This window comes from Aphelocoma coerulescens, chromosome 4A (assembly GCF_041296385.1).
Source record: "Aphelocoma coerulescens isolate FSJ_1873_10779 chromosome 4A, UR_Acoe_1.0, whole genome shotgun sequence".
Lineage (NCBI taxonomy): Eukaryota > Metazoa > Chordata > Aves > Passeriformes > Corvidae > Aphelocoma > Aphelocoma coerulescens.
In genome coordinates, this window is record NC_091018.1 from 9,185,143 (window position 1) to 9,209,177 (window position 24,035).

The window sequence follows — 24,035 nt, forward strand, 5'->3', positions numbered from 1 at the left end:
GCAGGGCAATCAGGACAAATCAAGTGCTTTCTCTCCAGTAAACACTCTTAACAAGCAGGTTTTCAAATAGTTTGTTTTGTCAAACACACCTAAAATTTCCAACAGATGTAAACTTTAGCACATTTCCTTCTTCCTGCAGCTCTTTTTCCTCTTTCATATTAAATTATTTGTTGGTATGTATACTTGGTTTTGCTTCTTCAATTACATGCTTTTTGTTTCCAAGGTTTTTTTAGCAGTGTCAGCTTTGTTCATAGTGAATTTTTTTTTAAACAGTTGAACTTACTGCTGCCTTTGTTGGGTGCATGTTGTCCTTACCCTTAATCTCAATGTCCTCCTTCAAATGACTTTTCAAGCCCAGACTGCCTCCTCAGGGCCTGTTTTTTCTGGCCTTTTTCTTGTATTCCTTGCATGCTTCATTTTTTGTGGATTAAAAATGTAGCCACATGTTCTCCCTGAGCATACTGTGTATAACTTGTTAAATATTTCTGTCACTTTTTATCATAGCACAGAGGATGCAACTTGTGCTCCTGTTACTGTTTAATGAGGTGGTGGTGTAAAAGTGGAAAGAATATTTTCTCAAAGCATTCAGAGAAAACAAGGCGATTGTCCATATAAATTTTTTGCCAATTTACATTATTCAATGGAAAAAAATCTAGTATTTTAGGGACTTAAACAATTGCTGAGGTGGACTTTGCTCGCTTTTTTGCTTTTGCCTTTTTCTATTGCAGCTTGATAGAAAGGAATGCAAAAGCAAGAAACCAACTGGAGTTTTTTTCCACTACTTCTCAAAGTATGTGAAGCTGAGGAAAGTGAGGATGGTGAAACAGCACCAACAATGTAAGCAAAAATTTATTGTATTGACCGTTAAATACTTTGCACAAACCTAATCATGAATATAATGAGGGTGCAGCACGTGGTTTTGTTGTGAAGCCCCACTTCATCCCTTCCCTGGTGCAACAACAAAGGTTGGTCCTACTCTGCACTCCATGGCAGGTTTTCCATGTCAAAATATGCTGGTTTGTGTGTTTTCAGCCCTAAACAAGGGTTTATTTCTCTCTTACCTCTTAACCAGCTTGGGATAATTCCTCTCAGGGCAGGGAAAAATGTGGTGTGTCTGGCACACATTCTGTTGCTTCCTTCTGCAAGCACTCATTAAACATTGGATAAGGGTTTTTAATATACATGCAGAAGGCTGATCTGTGTCTCCCGGCAGCTGGAGGGAGGCAGATTGGGGGTATGGCACTGGGATGGTGCTGTGACAGAGCTCCTTGACGGCATGCAGGGAGACACAACTCGTACAGACCATCCCTGAGACAAATGATCTCTTTGCAGGGGTAAATGCAGAGCCACATTAGCTGAGGTTCAGTGCTGTGAGGAGCAGCTGAGCAGTAAAATATTTTACATGGTGATGTTTTTGCCCACACCTCCAACACTGTCTTACACTCTAACAGCAGAGATCCCTATGTGCCCGCTGTGGGAAGGTACCATGTGCTCACAGTGATGCTGGTGGACTGGGCCTTTTCTAAGGACTCCAGATGTACTGGAGCATGTGCAATTTATTCCTATTTCAGCAATACCCACAATATGCCCAATATGGGCTGGGCACAGGAAGGCAGCCCCTCCCAGGGAGGCCACACCTGGCTGTGGTCAGTTGGCAAATGGGGAGGACAGAGGGGAATGTGCTTCCTGGCCCTACATCACCAGCACAAGCCCCAGCCCTGAACTCACCAATGTGAGCATTTGCATTGAATTCTGATGTTAGCATTTCAGATTAGAGTATTGCCTGTGAAGGAAATAATTTATTCCTATATAATAAAATCCCTTTTTTTCCATATAAAATCCACCTGTCATGAAAACCATTGTTCATAAACAAATTTTAAGAAAATAAGTAGCCTCCACTTTTTAATGGAAACACCATTAAAACATGGCCACCACGGTGCCCCATCCCCTCTCATTGTACCACATGTGGCAGGCAAGTGCCAGCAGGATGAGCTGGCCTGGCAGAGGGGGGGGGCCAGGAGCCACACTGGTACTGGCCACTCTGCACTTGTCTTCCCTGGCCAGCTCCAGTGGCACTGTGCAGTCCCCCAGGTCCCCAGGCTGGGGGTCCTCAGGTGCTGTTGTGTTGGGAAGGCCCAGGAAGGTGCAGTCCAGCCCCTCAATGATAGCCCTGCGCGTGGCCGTCCAGCGCCAGAACCAGAGCATGCTGCAGTCGCACCTCCAGGGATTGTTGGACAGGAACACATACTTCAGTTTGGTCAGTGTGGCAAACAAGCCCATGGGCAGGGAACTGAGGTTGTTTTTGCTCAGGTGAAGGAAGTGCAGCTTGTTTAAGTATAAAAAAGCAGAGTCTGAGATGGAGGAGATCTGGTTATTGTTCAAGTACAAGTTTCTCAAGTTGAGCAGGTGTCTGAAGGTGCAGTCGACAGCAGTGATCCTGTTGGCTTCAAGGTGCATGGTCTTGAGCTGGATCAACCCATCGAAAAGCTGATTAGGCAAATCAGTGATGAAGTTGTGTCCTAAATTTAACATGCCCAATCTGAGAAGCTTTGTGAAAGCTCCATTTTGAATGATCCATATCCGATTCTTCCTGAGATTCAGATCGTATAGGGTTTCCAGGTCCTTCAGGGAATCTCTGCCGATGGCTTCTATGTGATTGCCCTCTAGGGACAGCCTCGTGAGCCTGGAGAGGTTCCTAAAGGCTTGTGGGACATACCGCATGTTATTGGAGGCTAAATCAAGCCTTTCTAAAGAAGGCAAGTGTGAAAATAAAAGTGGGTGGATTTCGAAGATATTGCAGTGGGACAAATCCAGGCTGATGAGGTTTAATAGTCCTCTGAAAGTGTTCGCGTGCAGGTAGGTGAGGCGTGAGTTCCTGCTGAGGTGCAGCTCTTGCAGCCTGCTGAGAGCATGGAAAGTTCCTGGGGTCAGGAAAGTCAGATTGTTTCCGTCTAGCCAGAGGCTGTGAAGGAAAGTCAGGTTTCTGAAGGTGTTGGTGTTGAGAATCCGCAAATAATTGTTGGAGAGGTTTAGAGAGATGGTGGATGCTGCTATTTCTCCAGGTAGGGTTTTCAGTCCAGCTCTGTTGCAGAGGATGGTCTCTTCAGGTGTACATTTGCACATGCTTGGGCATGAATTGGAGACATTCAGACTCAGCCCAGCCTTTGCTGCACAAGTAAATATAAATATAACAAGAAAGAACATGACAAGCCACACATCAGCCACAGCATCTAATACATGATGGATAGTAGAGAAGGAGGCAAGAAGCAGAGCATGTACCTTTTGGGCAGGTGAACCGTGGGCATGGCAGGGTCGGTTGGACTGCGCACAATGAAAATAGCTGGTTCTTCCTGCTGCAGCCCCGTGGGGATTAAGGGTTTAGGTACATCAAAGCTGATTAAGTGCTGCCCTGAGAGGCAGGGAGATTTCTCAGCCCAGCATCATGCTCTGATAATGGTTTTCCCAAATCCTGCCCTTTGCAAACAGCAACAGGTGACAGACTTCCCCTGGCAGCTGTCTAGGAGAAGCTCCTGCTCATGGGTTATCACCATTATCAGAGTCTGTTTGGCAGTTGGCTCAAAATAACTGTTCTGGGAGGAGTTTTTGTGCTTTTCTCCAGCTAGAGCTTCAGCAAAGGCAGTGGAAGGTGGCTCTGCCATCCAGGTGTGAGGTGAGGGCTCTCACCCCAGCGTGGTTGCACACACTGATAGATGGCCCAGGCTGAGACTCAGGGAAATGCAGCTGTGACCAAGTCCTGAGCACAGCCTTGGTGATGGCTGTGACTCCTCTGCAGTAAAATGGGAGACTGCCAGGAGCTGTGCAAACCTCATGTTCTTTGACAGCTGGGAAAATGCAGGGGAGTGCTGTGTCCTGGTGGTGCCTCTTCTTGGGATAAGCCCTGAGCCATCTATGAGTGGTGAAAGATGAACCCTGTGGTCGAAACATGGAGCACCCCAAGGGCACACTGTTCTTCCCAGGGCACTGCCTGTCTCCAGCAGGTTGGAAGATGCCACTGAGCAGTTGGAGCTGGGCTTGGGTCCTTAAAAATCTCTGTCCTTGCCCCTGCCCTGGTTTTTGTCCTGTATCCACAGTGTAAAGGGAAATTGCATTTGGGGGCCTGATTGATGAACTCAACAGCCAGGGATCAGCAATCTCCAGGCTGATCATTCTGCTTATACGACAGGAAGACTAGACCCAGGGCTTGCAGCTGATGTGTCAACATTAGGGCAGCCAGTGACACAATTGCTGCTCTTGTTTTTTGTCACTCTTTTAATTTGTCTTTTTCACTTCTCTCTGCTGGAGTTCTTGTGTTCTGATGTGCTTGAAGCACCTTTTGTCAGCCTGCTGCCTTCCAGTGCACTTCCTTGCTCTGAATTTCTTGGTCTGTTTCAGCTTTTTTCTTTTTTCATGTTTTACAGATTGGGTTTTCTTTCTCTCCCCTGTTCTGCCAGCTCTGTCCAGAGAGTGGCTAAACCCCCAAATGTAAAGTATGCCCAACAGGAAGTGTGAACTGGACAAATTTGCAGCTCTGTTTGTTTTCTCAGCAGAAGCAGATTAGGTTTCCTGTGCTGTTAAATCACTATGTTGGCTTCAGCTACTTCTGTTTTCTTCATCATTTTTTCAAGCAACAATCCCCTGAAGGACAGCTTCTCTCTGGAAGCTTGGCCAGGATGATCATGTTGTGTAATGGAGACCATCTTCCAGCTGTAAACAACATAATTTATTTAGTTAGACAGGCTTTGGTGCAGTGTTGCTGGGCCAAAATCTGGTTTCCACCAAGAGCAGCAGTGATGGCACTGTGCCCAGGAGCTGGTCCTGGGAGCCCTGGAGGAAGGTGGAAATGTGCACTGCTCACCCCATCCAGCTGATCATGTCTGGGGTCAGGCCAAAGGTTTTGGTGGGTGAATCTTTGTTTTCTGTATCCCTGGCTCAGCTGGGACTGTTCCTTCGAGGACATCACCTTGGAGGGGTGTCCTGCTGCTGGGGTCTCCATGGCTTCTCTTGCCTCCTGATGCAGCACAGCTAGGAATATCCATCACTCCATAATTTTGTCTGTGCAACCCTGTGAAGGAGACAGGTTTCTGCTGATCTCTGTGCAGGACAAGTGAGCTGCACTGTGTGCTTGGGAATGGTCTTGCCTTTTGCTGAAGTTTGTAGCTCAGGCTGAAGAAGATGGATCTCTTCCTCTGGTGTCCCTTTTATTCTACACAGGCTTTATTTCTGGTTGTAATTCTGGTTGTAATTCCAGCAGTGTCATCATGTTCTAGCTCTTAGTTAAGCCCAGTGCTCTCTGTAACTCTCCTTGATTTCATATTGGAAATTTTCAGACCAAAAGCATGCAGCTCTTGGAGCTCATTGCTGCCAGATGTTGCTTAACTGGACTAAAACACTGTGGTGGAACAGGACCATACAGCTGCAGAATGTTTCCTTGCTTTAGAGCCTATAGGGCCAAGGAAACCCATAAGTATCAAAGTGACCAGATTTTTACACTTTGTCACAGGTTTGGCAATTCCAGTTGCTCCCTGTAAAGATTCCACAAAGGATGAATGTGGGGTGGCAGCTGCCTTGCCAGGATCTTGTCTGTGGCTGCTGGAACTTACCGATGGCAGCCCTGGTTGCAGCTGCCCTTGCAGTGGAAGCAATGCAGTGGTGTGCCAGCACTCAGCACTGTGGAGAGCTAAACTTTTGCTGCGGGCTGAGTGTTGGTCCAAGAGAGTGGCCACAGGAATGTCCTGTGTGTGCTGCAGTGCCCAGTGCTCCTGGCAAGAAGTGCTCAGCACTGCCTGTCCAGCTCCAGCTTCCTGAGCATCTCTACTACTAGTCATTGCCATGCCAAGTGCTGTAGAGACAAGGTAAGGACATGCTGCTTGAGAAGAACTGACATATGAGTTTTTTCTCTAGCTACCTTTTTAACAAACTTTCCCTTTATGGTCCTTTCAAATATTAGCATCCTGCTCTTGGGTTCTCTTTTCCAAGCTCAGCTCTTTGTGCTCCACGTGCAGGGATTTTGATTGTCTCACTCCATCTGCTGGCAGGGTTTCTGGAGTGCATCGTGGTTTGGCTGAGGTGGTTCTTCCATCTGGCTTCAATGGAAAAGCTGAACCACTGCAGGTCTTCTGTTAAAATGTATTCCACCCATCACATGACCATTGTTGTGGTTTTGTCTTTTTTTCAGTCACTGATTTATCTGACATCTGGGATTTATAGCCTAGCATGTCCCCTTCAGAAATTGTTTGTAGCTGATGTCAAGAGCCTTGCCTAATACTGTAGTTTTTGAGGAGATGAATTCTCTTTAGAAGATGGAGGCAGCAGTCAAAACATCTACTTTGGGATGGTCTTGCTGGTCTAAAAAGTTAAAAGAGCAAGGTTTTCTTTCTTTAAACTTTTTGTTGGGAAAAGATGGAATGAGCAGAATCACTTAATAGCTTTGTTGGTTAAAAGATTGACTAAATAAGGTAGAATACGCAAATGTCAGGAATAATCTGACACCCCCAAAGCTTTATCTAGCTGGTGAACTCTCATGTGTATCTCAGTATTCTTGGAACATAAGAGAAATTTCTAGTAAAAACACTTAAAAAGTGGGAAAGCTGATTGCAGTGATTATACTTCAAAACAGCAAAGGAAGATTTTTGTTTTTAAAAGATCTCTGGAAAGAGACCCTTTGGGTGCTCTGTAACTCTATAAAACTTTCTACAGAGTCCTAACTCTTCCTAAATATCACCTTGAGACCCTAAAAAGAAATGTGAAGCATTCTCCCACATTCTTTAAATGCCGGGCTATATACAACTATATTAGTACTGATATAGCAGAAGTTAGACAGGAGGGAGCTCTCTCCCACAAGCTATGGGCATCAGTGTTTTGACTTCTGCTGCTCATCACAGCAACTGGTTTGAGAGAAGTGAGTAGGAGAAAATTACCTGTGATGATAAATTATGAAAGCTGACTGTGGGTTCCTGCTGTCATCTCAGTTGCTGAAATGCTGTGCTTTGCCACTGATGCTGCTATGGGCATTTAGGCTCTGTGCCTGTTGTTGGCAAGCCCTGGAGTCTGGTGGTTTATCTGTGTTAGGGGCATGACTGGGAGCTGTGCAGCACTCAGGAATGGAGTTTTGACCAAGTCCTGCTGCCTTCAGCAAGAGCAGGCATGCCCCAAGAACAGGCAGCAGTGCCAGGGTGTGTGTGCACGCCCTGCCTTTAATAGCAATGGGTGCAGCTTGTTTCCAAAATCACTTACATGCTTGTTTTCTTTACTACTTTTAGTAACTTGTAAAATGCTTACAGCCAATAATTTGAACAAACAATGTCATGGATGATAACCTCAGTCTTGGCAGTGCTATTGGCTAGACACAAACATCTCTCATAAAATAAATGCTTTGGATAAGTTTTCTGCATGCTGGAGGTGGAAAGGGCATCCCTCTTCCCTCCAAAATGCCTCTGTCACACTCACTGAACTGCTCCAAAACTGACCTCTTCCAGCATAGAAGGTCTGTTCAATGGGACAAGAGCTCTCTGACCCCATATCTGATGGGCCCTGTCTGGGTGGCCGTTGTGTTCACTGCCGTGCTGCTGTGAAGTGAAAAAGCATCACTTTCCCCAGGCCTACTTAGTGCTTCCATGTGAAATCATGGCTCCAGGAAGGAGAGTGAAACATTGATGAAGGTCTTGCTTTTGAGAATTCTGGTAGTTCTTCCTCTTGGCCAAAACACTGTGTTTGCAAACACCCACTTCCAGAACTGATCATGCTTTAGAGGTACATGAGACAGTGCTAAGACCCAGAATTGACCCACCAAGAACCATGGATTCTGGATGGGAATAGGACTCACTGCCTTGGCCTTCAACCTTCACTGTCACTGCTCACAACTGCTCCCCTCCCCAAGTCTCTGGAAAGGCTGCAAGCAATCAGCTTTCTCTGCAGGAGTGCTCCGTGGCTGGGGAAGGGTGAGGTAGGTTCTCCAATCTTACTTGAAGGACTGAGCAATGAATCCCTAAAGAAACCCTAACAAACAAATGCAGGAAGGAGGAATGCTTAGAAAAGTTTATGGAATGTGGGGAACCCAGCTGCAGGCAGGATGGTTTTGGGGAGCATGTGCAGATGGCCTGTTGTTTGGCACAACACACCCCAGAATCACAGAATATTCTGAGTTGGAAGGGACCCACAAGGATCATCAAGTCCAGCTCTTAAGTGAATGGCCCATGCAGGGATCAAACCTGCAATCTTGGCATCCATCCAACTGAGCTAATCCCAGGGTCTGGCATGATGAAAATCATCATTGCCCTGGCAGTGTGTGCTGGATCCCCAACTCCTGCTGCCAGTCCTGGGACCAGGGAGTCAGGAGATCCTGCTGTAAATCAACACCAAACAGAGCCAATGTGACCTATGTTGGGTTATGCATCCTGGGGAGCACATTTATAAAATATTTTTTTCCCCTCTTGGTTTCTGCGAAAGGAACAAATCAAGCTCATGAATACAGTTTGCATCTGGATCTCATACTACTTTGAACTTTTGGCAGGCTGGCAAGGTTTAGCCTCAAGAGGTGGCTCTGACAGCCTCCTGGCACAGTCAGATAGGCTGCTTGTTTGGAATATTCCATCCCTGACAGTGGCAGCACTTCCCTGCAAAATCCAAGACCTAGGACTTGGAGTACATGGATCCTTTTATTTTTACTTGTACAGTTGATCAGAAGTTGCTATTTGAATTGTGTGTGGTGGTGGTTTGGGGTTTTTGGGTTTGATTTTTTTTTTTACACACTTCTGGTGATCTTTTGACCTCTTTAGGTGCATAGGCTTGAGGATAGAAAGACAAACCTAAGTGCTATATGTGAGCTTGCAGCAAATTTCTTGCTCCTCTCGAACTGTGAATATTTTTAGTTGGTATAAAAGACAAAATCATTCCCCAAATCCAAGCCCCAGAAAGCTCAAGCTTTTACTTATTTAAAATCAAGCAGGTCTTGTGTTGAAAACTCCCAGCTTTTGTAACTTTGCAGCCAGATGAGGAGTAAAAAAGCTCTTCCCTGTGCTGAGCTTTGTGCTGTGGGCACTGCTGGAGCAAATCCATGTGCTGGATTTACCGGCCTGGCTGTGGAACACACATCCCACAAGCTCAGGGGGCATTAGCTCAACTGCAGAACTACATGGCAAGAGGTTGTTTTGTGCACAGACAACTTGGGCATCCCTTTCACAGCCATACAAGAATGTTCAGAAATAGTGAGAAGAAGAAAGAAATGGCGGGGGAAATAGAAGAAAGAGGGATTTGTACATTAGTGAGAGGAAGCTTTGCAGTGAGAACTTGGGATCAGATAAGGAATCAGATGCACTGAGCATTGGCAGGGGAAAGAATGGGAGCAGGATTTGTCGAAGGGCAGCCTGAGGTATGACCCCCATTACACTGGGTGCATCAGGGCCATTTCTTGTCTGCTAAAGTCTCAGTTTTGCAGGCAAAACAGAATAAACACAGTCAGTATCTGTAAGGATCAAAAGTTGTATGGAAAGGAAAACTTTATATGTAAGTCTAAACATCTAGTATTTGTTATTTTTGGAAAATAAACATTCTTGTGCATTTTTCCTTCACTGGGTATTTGCTGAGCAATGGAGCAAAACCTTTTACCAATTGCTTGTATGCAACTAGCAGCAAGGACTACTGGCTGAGGGTGTCCTGGCACGTCCTGTTACCAAAAAGTTAATAAATATGGTTCAGAGTGAGTGCTGACATCTCAGGTCACTCACCTGTGAGCCAGCAGTCCTGCAGACCCCAGGCAGGATGTGTACAGGGGAAACTGGTGGCAAAACATGCATCTCTTCTCCTTTGCAGCAGGACTCATGACTTTATCTCTCTTCCAATGTTTGCTCCAAGCACACTGTGTGCCTGCAGCCTAGCAGTCCTGACCACCGACTGCTTTGTCATCATGTCCTTGAAGAGTAAATTGCTGCACTGTGGTAAATAGAAATGCTGCGTGGAATTCCCTTTCTTTAAATAACTCTGTCTCCTTTTAGCACAGAAAATGCTAAAAACTGGACTTTGAATTATGAGGCAGATAAAGACAAAAGCTGCCAAGAACTCTTCTTGAATGTAGTACTCACCTCCAGGGGATGAATGTATGTGAGTTTGCTGATAAACTTCTTGAACGCTCTCTGAAGCTTTTTCTGGTCAAAGACATAGTTGGGCTATGGTGAAACTGGTGAGACTGTTCTCCACAACCTGCTCAGCCCTTGGTTCCCCTGAAAATGCTGGTAAAAGGCTGTTTTCGCTGTTCCATCTCTCCTCTGGGTCACTCTGGTGTGAACAGAGCTGATGACACCTGTTGTCTCTGGTGCGCTTGCACAGTCCTGGAGCAAGGGCAGGCACTGGGGTTTCCCCAAGCCACCACAGGTGCATACACCTTGCTCCAAGGCTGTGCTGGTGTTCAAAGGATGGGATGTGCTTGGGTCCAGCACTGGCTAGTGATTGAGAGCCAGCCAGCAGCACCTGGCTGGGGGAAAGGGACACGTCACTGGCCACAGGGACTCCAGTGGTCGATTCTGTCTGGCACATGAAGCTTTGCTGGGGAGCACAGCACATGTGTCCCCAGTAGATGGACAGTTGTTGTAGAGGAGATCACACTCAGGCATCACGGCAAAATGTTTAAGCCTATGGGTGCTTCCTTTGCCCCTTTCTTATCCTCCAGGAGCCCCCTTGGAGCTCCTTCCAGGGAGAGGAGGCTGGGGCCAGGCACAGCATGTGATGCAAGAAGGAGCAGATGTAAAAACTGTGTTATGTGAATGGGAGTTGGCATGAGCTCATTTTGGTGATGTCCTACTGTCTCGGTTTTGAAAGACAGGTGTCTGCTAAGGAAGGCAGAAGCCTCCCTTGAAGTGGCAGATATAACCCCTTTTCCCTCCGAGTTATTATAATTTTGAAATCAAGGGCCTTTAGGCAAAGATGTGGGCAATAGGAATAACAGTTCTTTACTATATATATATATAACCAGGCAAACAGAAAACAACAACAACTATGGCAGTAACAGCAAACACAAACCCAGTCCCAGCCTTCTCGGCTGTCAGGCCCTTTCCCCTCGGGTGCAGTTCCACTCGCAGCCGGCAGGGGCGCTGGCGGCTCCCGGTGAGCAGGGCAGGTGCGATGGTTCCCCCGCGGCTGCAGGGGGCGCTCCGGAGCGAGCTCGGGGAGCACGCGGCACTGGTGCCCTGGGATCCCCGGGAAGGATGGAACAAAGGTTTCACAAACCGCTGGGCAGCCGATCCCGGACTCTCGGGAACAGCAGGCTGGAACGGCAGGCTGGAGCGGCAGGGACGAGCACAGACCCCGGGTGGCAGACAAGATGTATCCAAAAGGGGAGCCCCCCGGAGGTCCAGGCAGGCAGGGCGAGCACGGCTACAAGGCAGTGAAGGCTCGGAGCAGCAGCGGGGCAGGGTGGCCACGGCCCGGCCTCCAGCAGGGCAGGGAAAACAGCTTTGGGATCCCGGCGTTGCTTCCAGCAGAAAGAAAGATGGCCGAAAAAAGGAACCAGCAGCTCCTTTCTCTGCGGCTTCTCTCTCCAGATGCTGAGAGCGACTCAACTCACACCCAGGTGAAAACAAAAGCCTGGCCAGGCCCTTTTGTCTTCTCTTAAGTACGGCCATTTGTCCCCTAGCAACATGCATATGGGAAAAAATTCCTTTAACAGGAAAAAAAAAACCCTAGGACTAAACTAAAACCCCAACACCTACCCCCGTTCAGCCTCAGAACCAAGCCTGCTCTCAGCCATGTGGATTTGTCCTGCCCTCCTTAGTCCCAGCAGTGTGCATGTCTTTGCAAGGAATAGGGCAGTGGCTTTCCCATCCTAACTAACTGGGAGATGGGATCAGCCCCCTTACGCAGGCAATGCTGTTGTGAATGCAGTGATGTTCCTCCACTTTCTGTCTCTCTGTGTTCACGTGGTCAATTCTGCCAAGACTAACAGCCAGTTAGTTTCATTCTCAAATGTTATTTCATTCTCAAATGTGTTAGCCAGTGCTAGGACTCCACGGACTGCATGGGAATCCCCCTGCCTTCAGAGATGCACAAATCCTTTCACGGAGGCTCCCACATGTCTTCTGTGCACATGGAGGGCAGAAAGGGGCTGCATGTGGGTGTATCCTCCTGGACTAAGAGCTGCAGTAGAAAACCACAGGGATATTTGTATAAATTTCCTTTTTCTTGCTTGCTTCATTTATCTTTTTTTTTTTTTTTTTTATGGCTGTCTTGTTGTTCTCTCCTGATTTACTGCATGTGCTCATGTGGCCTTGGAAAGGGGGATTCTCAAACTATTTTGCTTCCAAAAGGAAAAGAAGCTGGAAGGCATTCATATTCATATTCATAACAGTTCTCAAGTTATGTAGGTTAAAGTCTCCCAGTGGGAAAAGGGAAGATATGAGAGAGCAGATTGCTGGTGGCGATACTCGCCAGAAGGAAAATGGAAAAAAGGCGCACGGAATTCTAGAGCTGCATTCAGACAAATGTGGGGTTTGACAGGTAAGTTTTCTATCTGCCCTTAGAACATAATTTCGAATCAGCATTCATTCGTGCTGGAGTGTCTCGTGTCTGCAGTAAGAGTAGAATGAGTAGCTCAGAGCAGATCCTAAGGCACCAGTTGTTCATGACCAGAGGGGGGGAGTGTGTTTGTCAATGAAACCTTGGTCTCTGTAATGCAGCTACAAGTAATTCTGGTGTGGTCTCTCTACTAGGAGTCAGTGAGGTATTTAATGCTTTGTGACTTGTACTGAGATTTCAACTTCTATATGTTAAAGTGAAGGGCTCAGCACATAAGAGTTAAGGGTGAAATGTGACTCCAGACCCTTTCTGAATATCTGTGTTCCCAAACAAAAAAGCTTTCATTGGGTTTAAGACCTGTTTGAATACAGAACATAGGCTTATGATCAACTATTTGTGACTTTAAATACTGGCACTCTGCAGAAATTCCCCGGCTGAATTTTCATTGTTGAGACAATATATTTAAAATTAAAGTTTTCTCAGTATATCCAAAGTAGTATATTGCATATTTTGCATTGAGCTAATGATAAGCTACTGTACATTAAACTGTTGATACAGAAAAATATGTTTGAAATTATCAGTTGCCTTCTGTTAAATGAGAGATCATTACCCAAATCTGTTGTCTTGGTAAAAATTTCTGTTACTTTTAGGGCTCCTTGGGAATTCTTAAATGCCTGGCCACAAAAACTTAATTAAAAATTAATTGCCTCTTTCTAGTATGTAAAATAAAATACTTGGGTATGATATCTTCTTCATTGACTTAGAAAGTCTTAAAGTTTGCAAAATGTCCTGCTCAGAGTGCAGACACAAGCTGTTGAAATGCAACAAATGCAGACCTGTCAATTAACTCTCTTATTTTAGCTGTTTTATAGCTACATTTTCCCCTAGTGAAATCCAGTCCTGATATTTCTAAATGAACAGCACATAGAACTGTTAAATCCAATGCTTGCAAGGACTGAGTTTATTGCTTGTGTCCACATTGAAATTCTCTTTCACTGTTCTGATTAAAGCTGTCATGAGGGAAGGAGATGCAGATATGTTTGAGAAGGACACAGACAGTGAATGACATTTTGCAGACCCTTCAGTGTCTTTGTATTCAGCCCTGTGAATTGGAAAAAAAAAAAATCACAGCTTGGTTTCCTAATAGTCTTGTTAAAAGGCTGCTTTCACGCCCATGGAGTCCCAGGAGACCCTCAGGTGTGACACACCTGATCTCCAATGGCAACTGCTGCCTTTTTATATTGTTTTAACTGTTCAGAGTGCTGGAAATAGCATGAGAAAACTGAGAAAAGGATCATGAAGAGCTTTAGTGTGGCCTTTGGGTCACAGAAGTTCCTAAAGTGTCTACAGCTCCCGAGTCCATAATCTTTCTGCTCTGCTGGTCACAGAAAGCACCATGTGTAATCATGGATAAACCCCAGCTGCTCTCTTCTCTGCCAGGCTAATTAAAAACTGCTGTGACCTCCCTAGGGCTAATTGTATCTTGTCAGTGGGATGGAGGTAAAGAGTTCAGCAGGGCTGCCTGCTATTTCAGCACTCAGCTTACTGACATAACTTCAAATGGTTTTTATTTTATTGTGACTGTGTGATTTCAGAGCTAAGACAGCTGCAGAATGCACGTCTAACACACAGTTTCTGATCTGCAGGTGAGTGATGTGATAGAAAAGTGCTGCCAGCCCATGAATTTCCTGAAGAAACTCTCTTTCCACCAGTACCAACATGCAGAGCAACTACTTCCCAGTTGTCACCACCATGGAAAGTCTCCAAGTCCTGTCTACAGCACTGACAAACTCATCGGCTGTGTTGCACTCGTCCCCTCCCTGCCCCCTTACCTCTTCAGATTATCAGTTTTCTCTAATTCCAGCCCTCTTCTCTGTGGTTTTTATTCTGGGCTTGGTTGGCAACAGTGTGGTGGTTGTGGTGCTCTGTCGTCACACTGGCCCCAAGACAGTTGCTAATATCTACATTTTCAACCTGGCCATGGCGGACCTGCTGTGCCTGGCTACCCTCCCGTTCTGGGCCACCTACTACTCACAGGGATACAACTGACTCTTCACGTCTCTCATGTGCAAGATCTCCAGTTCTGTCCTATGTCTGAACATGTTTGCAAGTATTTTTTTCATTATGTGCATGAGCATGGACCGGTACCACGCCATTGTCCATCCTATTCACTCCCAAAGGAGAACTCCACAACAAGCTTATTTTGTAGCATTGGTTGTGTGGGGCCTCGCCTGTTTGTCCTCCCTCCCAACTTTTTATTTCTGAGACGCTTACTACGTTGAAAGCTTGGAGGTCAATGCTTGCATTATGGCCTTTCCTTATGAGAACTATGCAAAATGGTCTGTGGCAACCGCCTTCCTGAAAAACGCCCTTGGCTTCTTCATCCCCTTGGCAGTGATCACCACCTGCTACATTTGGATCAGGAGGCACTTGCTTAAAGCACAGGAGTTTGGGAAAAGCAGGCAGAAGAGGGACAAAGTCCTAAAGCTGGTGGCTGCTGTTGTCATGGCCTTCCTAATTTCCTGGCTGCCATTCCACGTTTTAACGTTTTTGAATGCTTTGGCTCACATGAACATCATTAACAGCTGTGAGGTGATGGGAGTCATTGACATGGCTCTGCTGTTCGGCATCTGCATGGCCTTCACCAACAGCTGCATCAACCCCCTGCTGTGGGAGTGGGAGTGTAAGTGTTGGTTTAGTCCGGGCATCCCCTTAAGTTCTGTATGTTTGGTTTATCCCAGTTGGCGCCCTCCCTGTTTTATGTTAATTTCCCTATGTATCGGCTTTGTCTCCTCCCAGGGCCTTGTCCGTCACTCTGGCGCCCCCCCCAGGCTTCTAGAAAGTTCTAGCCAGGAGGCCAAGTGATTGGTCCTGGGATTGGAGCCCCTCCCTTACTTTGTTACTATTGACTCTTGTTAATGTCTGTTACCCTGTTTGCCCTACCCTTCCCTTCCCTGGTTGGTCCGTTTGTAACCCCTCCCTTGACCGCCACCCCCCCATAAAATCCCCTGCACACCCTGGCTCTGTGCCTTAGAGCTGGGCTCCCCTGGATGGTGAGGACCTCCGCCTGGAGGTACAATAAAACCTTCTGGATTTAACCCTGCTCTAAGCCTGCCTCCTTTCCTCCGCCGCCTGCTTCTGTCCCTGTGGTCCCCCAGAAGGATCCACGAGCCAGACCTCCGGTCACTCCTATACCGGAGGCTGGTCCCCGCAGCCTGCTGTGTCCAGAGCTGACCGGGCGTGGCTGGACCTACTTGTAGTGGACACAGAGGCAGCTTGGCGCCCAACGTGGGGCCCTCCGCTTCCGCCGGACCCCATGGGAGTGACCGATCGCTTCGGCGAGTGCGTCGTGGGACGTCAAGCTACCCCAGTAGTAGCGCGCTCCGTTTTAGTGAGCCGCGCTCCTGGGGGTGAGGGCGGCAGCTCTGCCTGCGCCAGCAGAGTTGTCCTCGGTGGAGGAGTTGGTCGTCTGGGGCTTGCCTGATCGCCGACTGGGTAAGTATTTTCCCCTGTGGGGAAATACTCGAAGCCGGTAAAGGCTTCTGAGGACCTGCACGGTCCCTGGCTCTCGAAGAGCCAATTGTAGGCTGCGCAGCCCCGGAGCAAGTGTTTGCTTGCCTCCGGTTTGTTCCGGCGTTTCAGATTTTATTCCGGTTTACGCTCCAGACCTTGTGTTGTCGGAAAAATGGGCGCTAAGCTCTCCGCAGCACAAAAGGAGGTATACTTCCAAGTTGTGGGACTCCTGGGGGGTGGGGGAAAAAATTTTTCTAAGGGGTGTTTAAAACAGTTTATTCGGTGGTTGTTCTTGCACTTCCCTCGGTGCTCTCCAAATTCAGTTTTAAGCGTTTCCTTTTGGAACGCTGTGGGAACGAAATTGGCACAAACTGATTCGGCTAAAGAGAAAAACTTGGAGAAATTTTCTTTTCTGTATCTACAAATTCGTTCAGCCTTAAATAAGAAAAGGGAGAGGGAAGGACAGTCAGCCCCGAATTCCCCAGTTATTACCCCTAAACCGTCTCCCAAACCCGTGTCCCCTAAATCGGGCATCTTGAGGGGAGCAACCCGTGATACGCAGGGTTGCTACCGACTCCCTGGCTCTCCTCGAGATTCCCGAAACCCCCGCCCGGACAGTCCTGGCCAGACTGCCCGGGGCTCCCGTTCCCCAGTTTCCCCAGTTCTTAAACCCCGAGTTCGTTTTAGTTTCACAGAAGGTTTAGAAAATGGCCTCCTCCCCCAAGGAGGACAAGATGGCGGGTACCACATGGCGAGGACCCCCTCTTGCCCTCCTTCCCCTTCTTCTTCCCGAAACCCCTTTCTCCCAAGTTCCAACCCTTTTCGCCCTGACCCCTCCCACTCCCAAGTTGGGGCCACCCCTTCTACCCCTCCCACCTGTCATCGGTGCACGCCCCCATGTCCCACCCCCAGAAGTAGTGTGTCCACATCCGGTTGCTACCCACTTCCTGCTTCCGGTTCCCACGCCTGCCCTTCCGGTTCCCACGGTGACTGGCCGGAGGGGGGAGGGCCTGAGGACCGGAACCCGGAACTGGACCCCACTCCCTCAGCCGCTCCAGTTTCTTTTCAGAGGTCCAGGAGAGGGGGAACTACCCATGTCAATTGGGAACCCCTCTCCCACCAAACGATAAAGGAGCTTTGCAAAGCACAAAAGGAGTTTGGGAGGGAGAGCGAATATTTTCGCGGCCTCTTGAAGGCGAACCTCTCCGGAGCAGTGATGACGCCTTATGATCTGCGTCAACTTTTCTCGTGCCTGCTTTCCTCAGCAGAGTTTCTGCATTGGAAAGCGGCATGGGAAAGGGAGCTCCGAAGGCTCCTTCCTGTGCTCCTGCAAAGTCCAGACACGGCCGTTGATGCCGACAATCAGGAACTATCCATGGACCATCTGAGCGGCGAAGGGGATTGGGCCCTGGCGCCAAAGCAGGCTCACGGTCTGCCTTTGGAGGCCCTTCAACAGACCAAAGAAGCGGCCATCAAGGCATTCCTGGGCCTGCAGCCCGATGCACCCGTGGAATCATACTCCCGGGTCCGACAGTTGCCCTCCGAGTCGTTCCTCAAGTTCGTGGAGAGATTAACCCGAGCCGTGGAGTTGCAGGTCAAGCAGCCGGAGGCCAGGGAGGAGGTCATAGCAGAGATGGCCATGGTCAACGCAAACTCGCAATGCAAGGCGGCCATCCTGAGTCTCCCCCTGGACCCCCCGCCAACTATCCAAGCGATGCTAGAGGTCTGCGCTGCTAAAGCGCCACACCTGCAACCTGCGAGCTCGGAAAGGCAGAAGCCCAGAGGGACGGCCTCGGTGGGAGCAGCGACAGGTTATTCCACAACGGACCAGAGGAGGACCACGGGTCTTAACAACAAGATACCGCCAACGGCAACCGGACAGAGAAGAGCGTCGCAAACCAAGAACACCTGCTTCCTCTGCGATCAGCCAGGACACTGGACGAGGGACTGCCCGCTCAAGCGGCAGTTCCAGCAGTTCAAAAAGGAACAAAGACCTGGGGGACAAGAAGGCCTAAGGCCTCAAAAAAACTAAATGGGGAGCGCGTGCCCGCCCCGCATGAAGACAAAAAAGGGGCGGGACGCGAGGGGGAGGGGGAACTCAGGAGAGAAAAAGATAACGGGACACGGCAACTGGACATGACAAAACCACCCAATTTGACCTCCTTTTCTGACGGTTCTTTCAGGTTGCAGCTGTTGGCACCGCTTCACCTGAGGGATACTGAGTGGCATACCGCACTAGTGAGCACTGGTGAGCTGAGGATAGAAGATCAGAGCCCCAGCAGGTATGTCATAGTCGGAAACGTTTTTTGCACACCACAAGAGATCGAGGTAGCTCCGGGACTAATGACATCTAGTCCCGAAGGACCCGTTCTCTGGCTGCGCTGTGTCCACCCACCCCTGTTTCTGTCCAGGGGGCAGACCGTCGCCCAGGCTATCCCTGCAGAGGGGCCACACCCAACGGTGTGTGCAACACACATCATAGGGGCGGGGAAGCCTCGGGTAGACTGCAAAATCAACAAGGGGGAGGAAGTCCTGCATATCAGGGGGCTCCTGGACACAGGGGCAGATGTGACGATCATTCCCACCCAGGAATGGCCGGCACATTGGGAGTTGCAAAACGTGCCAGGACACGTGCAAGGTGTCGGGGGCATTCAATTAGCGAAACAATCGAAGAGCATCGTGCAAATTAAGGGACCGAGCGGACAATTGGCCAATGTTCGTCCGTTCATACTAGATTACAAGGAACCCCTCTTGGGGAGAGACCTCATGCAACAATGGGGGGTCTCAATTGACCTACCAGACCACCCACAAAATTTTGAGGTGGCGGTCACTGAGAAGCGCCCTACCCAAAAATTGAATTGGAAAACAGACCAGCCTGTGTGGGTAGAGCAGTGGCCGCTTCACGGAGAAAAATTAAAGGCGCTTGAGAAGCTCGTGGAGGAGCAGTTACAAAAGGGGAATATCGTAGAATCCAACAGCCCCTGGAATTCCCCTGTCTTTGTCATTAAAAAACCTAACAAAGACAAGTGGCGGCTCCTCCAGGACCTTCGACAAATTAACGACGTGATTGAGGACATGGGCTCTCTCCAACCAGGGATGCCGTCCCCGACGATGCTCCCCCAAAATTGGAATCTGGCCGTAATAGACATTAAAGATTGCTTTTTTCAAATTCCCCTACACCCTGACGATGCCCCGCGTTTTGCTTTCTCGATTCCCGTTATCAATCGAGAAGCCCCAAGGAAGAGATATCATTGGAAGGTGTTGCCGCAGGGCATGAAGAACAGCCCAACCATCTGCCAGTGGTACATCTCTTCCTTGCTTGCCCCAGTACGCGCAGCAGCAAAGGGGGCCATCATCTTTCATTATATGGATGATGTCCTCGTGTGTGCCCCCGACGATGACATGCTTGCCAATGCGCTTGACCTGACAACTCGTGCGTTGGTTGCTGCGGGGTTTGAGCTCCAGGAGGAGAAGATTCAAAGGATGCCACCCTGGAAGTACCCGGGCCTGGAGATCACCAAGCGGACCATTGTGCCGCAAAAATTGGCCATTAAAACCGATGTTAAGACCTTGGCGGATGTCCACCAGCTGTGTGGGTCCTTGAACTGGGTAAGGCCGTGGCTGGGTCTGTCCACCGAAGACCTAGCCCCCCTTTTTGATTTGTTAAAAGGGGGAGAGGAGCTTAGTTCTCCCCGGACGCTTACCCCAGAGGCTCAGACAGCTCTTGAGAAGGTGCAACAGTTAATGTCCACCAGGCAGGCAAGCAGATATAGGCCTGACTTGCCGTTTAAGTTTATCATCCTGGGGAATCTGCCACACCTCCATGGGGTTATCTTCCAATGGGAAGATAATGGGAAGAAGAGCAGAAAGGACCAGGACTGGAGAGATCCCCTCTTAATCATAGAGTGGGTATTTCTCAGTCATCATCGGTCCAAAAGGATGACGCAGCCACAGGAGCTGATGGCTGAACTGATCCGGAAAGCTAGGGTCCGGATCAGGGAACTATCGGGATGTGATTTTGACTGCATCCACGTACCAATTCAGACTAAAACGGGCCAAATTACCAAGGCGATGTTGGAGAGCTTGCTTCAGGAATGTAAGGCATTGCAATTCGCTCTGGAGGGATACACAGGCCAAATTTCCTTACACAGGCCAGCCCACAAAATTTTCAATTCGGAAATGCAATTTGAGTTGAATACCAAAAGTGTTCGGAGTAAGGAGCCTTTAAAGGCCTTGACAGTTTTCACGGATGCGTCCGGGGCGTCCCACAAGTCAGTGGTGACTTGGAAAGACCCCCAAACTCAGCGGTGGGAGGCAGACATTAAAGAGGTGGATGGGTCGCCTCAGGTAGCTGAGTTAGACGCAGTCGTCAGGGCTTTTGAAAGGTTCCCCGAACCTCTAAATTTAGTAACTGATTCGGCATACGTTGCAGGAGTAGTCTCCAGAGCTGAGCACGCCGTGTTGCGTGAGGTCTCCAACATGGCCTTGTTCGAGTTGCTCTCAAAACTGATAACACTAGTCTCCCACCGAGAGCAACCCTTTTACATGATGCATGTCAGATCGCATACAGACCTGCCCGGGTTCATTGCAGAGGGCAACAGGAAGGCGGATGCCCTCGCTGCACCAGCTGCAATGGCCCCAATTCCCAATGTGTTTGAGCAGGCCAAAATCAGCCATCGGCAGTTTCACCAGAACGCTCCTGCCCTGGTTCGGCAATTCAACCTAAAGCATGACCAGGCCAGGGCGATCGTGGCTGCTTGTCCGGAATGTCATCAGTTGGCTCTTCCCGCCATCAGTGCCGGCGCGAACCCCCATGGGTTAAACAGCTGTGAGGTGTGGCAGATGGACGTGACACATGTCGCTTCATTCGGTAGAATGAAGTACGTACATGTGTCAGTTGACACCTTCTCGGGAGCAGTCTTCGCCTCTGCCCACACTGGGGAAAAGGCTAGCGATGTCCAAAAGCACTTAGTGCAGGCATTCGCTACCCTGGGCATCCCCAAAGTCATTAAAACAGATAATGGCCCAGCGTATACGTCCAGGGAGTTCAGGAGCTTCCTGCAGCAATGGGGAATAGAACATAAGACCGGCATCCCCTATTCCCCGACAGGCCAAGCCATTGTGGAAAGGGCCCATCAGAACATCAAAAGGATGCTCCAGCGCCAGTGCTCCTCCAAGGGGATGCAGTCACCAGCAGTCAGGCTCTCAAGGGCATTGTTTACGTTGAATTTTCTCAACTGTGCCTTTGAGAACCTGAACCCCCCAATTGTGCGGCACTTCGGACGGTCCCAGCAGCTGCAACTGAGGGAAAGGCCTCCGGTGTTGGTTAGGGACCCGGAGACCAGGGAGATACAGGGGCCCTATGAGTTGGTTACCTGGGGGAAAGGGTACGCGTGCGTATCCACCCCCGAGGGCCCTAGGTGGATCCCATCAAGGTGGGTGAAACCATGTGTCTCCCAAGCCGCCAGAAAGGACAGTCCAATACCCCCTAAGACCGGGGTCGGCTAGCCGTGTCCCTCTCTCTGAGCCCGAGCCCAGTTACCCCAGTTAAGGATTCCTTATATTAATGTTTTCTTTATAAGTCTCTTCTAGTTCAAAGACATCAGAGATGGATCCCGTGCCCAGCGTCCGAGCCGTCGTCAAAGCTCTGCAACTCTTCGCCATCATGCAAATCCTCCTATGGCCTGTGTCTATGTGGATCGTTCCCCAACCGGCAGCAAATGTCTGGTCAGTACTAGCGCATACCATGGGTCAGGACCATATTTGCCTGTCTACCGCTGCGGCCCAGAACCCCATGGCCACGTGTCTAGTGGGGATCCCTCTCGAGCAAGAGGAGTTCAGCTCCTTTTCCAAACTGCTCGAGCCCACGCAGGCTCCAACAACTCCGTCCCGGAGTAAGCCACCTGTCGGCCCGCTCTATCCTCGGGTACCTTCTCGGAGACGCCCCATAAAACCATTCAGCTGGAACCGTAGGGGGAAGCAGGAAACTGACAACCCCCTCGAGAAATGGCTGCCCCGACTCTCTAGGGCCAGTAGCGAGCCCCAGGAATTAGACCTCCTGGGGTCATATCCGGCTCGCTACTGCGTCCAATTTCAGTTCGGGTTGTCCCCGGACCAGGAGGCGTTTAAGATCATCGCCCCAAATCGCCGGGAGTACAACGCAGCCAAACGGTGTCTGGGCGTCAGTAAGGTGACCACAGAAAATCCGCATCGGTCACGCCCGAAAAGGTTACCCCGGGGATTGTTTCTCATCTGCGGCGACAGGGCGTGGGCAGGCATCCCCTCTCGCCTGTTAGGAGGCCCATGTACAATTGGCCGTTTGACGCTGCTTACACCCAACCGAACTTTAGTCAACCATTGGGAAATCAAAAGAAATCAAACGAATCAAACCCTCGAATTGGTACTCAAAAAGCGTGAATTGGCCGAACTGGACCAGGAGTGTGATTCCGAAATCATTCACTGGTCCAGACCAAAAGGGGTTGCGATCACCGTACTTTTGCCATGGGTGGCCGCAGCCAAAGCATTAGGGGAATTAGGCCATTTGGAATGTTGGGTCGTCAAGCATGCCAATCTTACATCAAACGCCCTGAGCGACCTCCTAAAAGACGAGGAACTGACCAGACAGGCCACCCTACAAAATAGGGCGGCCATCGATTTCCTTCTTCTCCTCCACGATCACCGGTGTGAGGAGTTCGAAGGATTATGCTGCCTCAACCTATCTTCAAGGGCGGAGAACATCCATAAGACCATCGATAAGATGCAGGCCATGGTGAAGCAGATCCAGCATGAAACGGGCGACTGGCTCAACAACATTTTTAGTGGATGGGGCTTATCCGGCTGGACCGGATCCATCATCCGAACAGGACTATATTTGCTTGTTATTTTATTAGTTGTTGTAATTATGCTCGGACTAATGAAGAGACTAATAACAAATGTGATTAAAAGTGCGTCCTCCCCCGAAGTCAACCAAGCGGAGCTCCCAGAGGACTATGAACCGGATGCAATGGCTCCCGAAATGGCATGGTTTGGGGATCTCTACCCCGATTCAGAGTATTGTCCCCAACCAGGGTTTGTTTCGTCTTAAAAAACTAAAAAGGGGGAGATGTGGGAGTGTAAGTGTTGGTTTAGTCCGGGCATCCCCTTAAGTTCTGTATGTTTGGTTTATCCCAGTTGGTGCCCTCCCTGTTTTATGTTAATTTCCCTATGTATCGGCTTTGTCTCCTCCCAGGGCCTTGTCCGTCACTCTGGCGCCCCTCCCAGGCTTCTAGAAAGTTCTAGCCAGGAGGCCAAGTGATTGGTCCTGGGATTGGAGCCCCTCCCTTACTTTGTTACTATTGACTCTTGTTAATGTCTGTTACCCTGTTTGCCCTACCCTTCCCTTCCCTGGTTGGTCCGTTTGTAACCCCTCCCTTGACCGCCACCCCCCCATAAAATCCCCTGCACACCCTGGCTCTGTGCCTTAGAGCTGGGCTCCCCTGGATGGTGAGGACCTCCGCCTGGAGGTACAATAAAACCTTCTGGATTTAACCCTGCTCTAAGCCTGCCTCCTTTCCTCCGCCGCCTGCTTCTGTCCCTGTGGTCCCCCAGAAGGATCCACGAGCCAGACCTCCGGTCACTCCTATACCGGAGGCTGGTCCCCGCAGCCTGCTGTGTCCAGAGCTGACCGGGCGTGGCTGGACCTACTTGTAGTGGACACAGAGGCACCCTGCTGTACTGCTTCATTGGCAACCAGTTCCAGGAGAAGCTCCACCACTTGTTCAAGAGACAAGTTTATCAGTTCAACAGCCATCGGGAAAGCTCCTTTGTGAGGAAGGGCAGCTGTTTCAGAGATGCTGAAACCCCCATGGGCAAAGAAGGGGAACCTGAGTCTTTCCTATAGGCACTGGGGCATGACGTGGGGTGATGTCAGTGCAGCTGGATGTCCCTGCAGTGGTGACATTCTTCTCTCCTCTTTCCTTTATTTTGTGCCCATTCATTCACCAGCTGTTTGAAGGAGAATCTGTTTTGTCATACATGGGGAT

The 24,035-nt window shown here is 49.2% G+C and overlaps 2 protein-coding genes and 1 long non-coding RNA gene across 3 annotated transcripts; 2 read left to right on the top strand and 1 right to left on the bottom strand.

Moving 5' to 3' along the window:
- The first annotated feature begins 729 nt into the window (after positions 1-729).
- AGTR2 (angiotensin II receptor type 2) lies at positions 730-24,000 on the top strand. Its single transcript, XM_069014917.1, is given in 4 exon segments — positions 730-837; positions 12,263-12,483; positions 14,148-15,170; positions 23,713-24,000. Coding segments are annotated over 2 exon segments (1,131 nt in total). The 5' UTR covers positions 730-837; positions 12,263-12,483; positions 14,148-14,220; the 3' UTR covers positions 23,894-24,000.
- Positions 1,918-3,204, bottom strand: LOC138110267 (nyctalopin-like). The gene has a single exon (XM_069014974.1). It carries the CDS (start codon positions 3,202-3,204, stop codon positions 1,918-1,920), a length of 1,287 nt encoding a protein of 428 aa, XP_068871075.1.
- On the top strand, positions 15,919-22,540 carry LOC138110211 (uncharacterized). Its single transcript, XR_011150828.1, has 3 exons — positions 15,919-15,996; positions 18,198-18,296; positions 21,597-22,540. It is a non-coding gene; the product is annotated as an uncharacterized lncRNA (long non-coding RNA).
- Positions 24,001-24,035: the final 35 nt, after the last annotated feature.